Here is a 2,316-nt window from a genome sequence, read left to right as displayed (position 1 = left end):
TGTATGTATATCGCTATGTCGATCCTTTCAAAAATTATGTGCTAATTACATGATGACATCAAATGATGCCTCTGTGCAGATATGGTTGTGACTAGTCGCATTTACACGATACCTATTTTGAAACTGAAAATAATATTTAACAATAATTTCTTGCGCTCATTATGTAACAATATATATTTGAAACAATCGCAGAGGTACATAAAATGTAGTTTCAGTGTCGTAGCCGGAACTTGTAACACGGGGTTCGCCTATGAATTACAATAAAACATTAGTTATATGTACTGACGATATTTCTCCACAATAATCACATGGAAACAGGGAAGTACGGATGGGAGGGGTGTTCTGGGGATTCAGACTCCTGAAACCTAAACTTTATATGAAAATGACTGATTTTAGGGATAATTTTACATGTACAGAATTTTACCCTCATATTGAAATTGTCTTGCTCCAAAGATCCATGATGCAGTACTTGATTCACAGTAGTTCATCACACCTCAAAATTAAATTATCATAACACAGGCTACAAGAAATAAAATATTTGTTTTTGACAGGTTAAACTCTACACACGTTTGACAGTAAATTGCTCAGTGGCGGACCAAGTCGGGGCTGAGGGGCTAGCTCCCTCTCTTTTCTGGACTAAAAATTAAATCAGGTTATTATTCATATATTTTTTGAAATCTTATATTAGAAAATAGTATATAGGTGATGATATCATATTCTCGAATCGTTTACAATAGCTTCCCCCCCCAAGTTTTGGGCTTCTAGATCCGCCAATGAAATTTGCTATTCATGTAGGCCTATTACTTACCTACTTACCATACAGCTCTACAGCCCTGGGTGGGCTTTGGCTTCATTCACCAGGCGCCTCCATTCTTCTCTATTCTTTGCTTTTCCTTTCCAGTTCTTAACTTTCAATATTTTCAGATCCTTGTTTATATCCTCGTACCATCTTTGCTTTGGTCTACCTCTTCTTCTCGTGCAAAATATCTTTTCATGTAATATCTTCTTTGCTAGTCGTCCTTCTTACATTCTTTCTATGTGTCCCGTCCATCGCAGCCGTTGCGCTTTTATAAACCGTACAATATCTTCTCCTCTTAAGATGCTTCTATTTCTTTGTTGGTTCTGCTTCTCCATTCGTTATTTTCTCTGATTGGCCCAAAAATCTTTCTAATTATTTTCCTTTCGAATATTCGTAGTTTTTCTTCATTTTCTTTGGATAACATCCATACTTCTGCGCTGTAAGTGACTATCGGTCTAATTGTCGTTTTGTAAATCTTCATCTTGGTTTGCCTGCCGATGCTTTTGTTTTTGAGTATTTGTGCATTAGCATAATATGTCTTGTTTCCTGCTAGAATTCTTTCTTTGATTGTAGTTATCATGTTGTTCCTGTTATCTATTGTCATTCCTAAGTATCTAAATCTGATTTATGTGCCAATTTTATCGTTATCCTGCGTTTATATTCCTCTTCCTTTTCCTTGTTTTTTAGTTGGTCTATGTCCCATTTTGTTTTCGTGTTTTCACTATATACCAATTTCCTACTGATCTCTCTAAGTTTAGCTTGGACCAGATAATGATCTGTGTCGCAGTTGTATCCTCTGTAGCTTCTTGTGTCCATTATAGATGAGGAGTGTCTATTGTTAATGAGGACATGGTCTAACTGATTGACCGTCGTGCCATCCGGTGACGCCCACGTTCCTAGATGTACTCTCTTGTGAGGGAAGCATGTACTTTTAATTGTGAGATTGTTCTCTATTGCAAACTGAATGAGTAGATTGCCATTGTCATTACTTTCTTCGTGCAGTGAATGTTTTCCTGTAACTTTGATTCGTGCATCATTTCTTCCTACTTTTGCGTTGAAGTCTCCGATTACTAGTACTATGTCGTATCTGGGTATCCTGTTACACGTCTCTTCTAGTTTCTCGTAGAAATCTTCCTTCACTGCCCAGTCTTTGTCTTCTGTTGGGGCATGTGCTGTTACGATGGTGATGTTTCTGAATCTTCCTTTCATCCTTAGTTTACTTATTCTCTCGTTTATGGGTGTAAATTGTAGTACGTTATTTCTGACATGCTTAGCTATCATAAAGCCTGTACCAAACTGACCGGTTTTTCCTTGTGTTCCGCTGCAGTAGATGGTGTAATTTTTCCCGTGTCTGCCCATCTTATCTCTTGAAGTGCTATAACATCTATGTCCTTCATGACTGTTTCTCGTGCTATTTCTTCTGTTTTACCTGGTATTAACATTGATTGGACGTTCCATGTCGCTATACTCAGATCCTTCTGCAGTTTCCTAGTCCTATCCATTGAATCCTTCCCGTT

General features: G+C 37.6%; 1 protein-coding gene across 1 annotated transcript; it reads right to left on the bottom strand.

The window, feature by feature from the left end:
- Positions 1 to 1,405: 1,405 nt before the first annotated feature.
- On the bottom strand, positions 1,406 to 2,008 carry LOC145681798 (protein CFDP2-like). Its single transcript, XM_081753408.1, has one exon. The coding sequence runs from the start codon at positions 2,006 to 2,008 to the stop codon at positions 1,406 to 1,408; it is 603 nt and encodes a 200-aa protein (XP_081609534.1).
- Between the last annotated feature and the right edge of the window lie 308 nt (positions 2,009 to 2,316).

The sequence above is a fragment of the Thermobia domestica genome, chromosome 3 (genome assembly GCF_964235325.1).
Source record: "Thermobia domestica chromosome 3, izTheDome1.hap1.1, whole genome shotgun sequence".
NCBI classification, from domain to species: Eukaryota; Metazoa; Arthropoda; class Insecta; order Zygentoma; family Lepismatidae; genus Thermobia; species Thermobia domestica.
This window is presented reverse-complemented; position numbering and strand designations above follow the sequence as displayed.

Bases quoted from the DNA above. Each gene is read 5' to 3' on its own strand.
- LOC145681798 (XM_081753408.1), bottom strand. From the start codon at position 2,008: ATGAAAGGAAGATTCAGAAACATCACCATCGTAACAGCACATGCCCCA.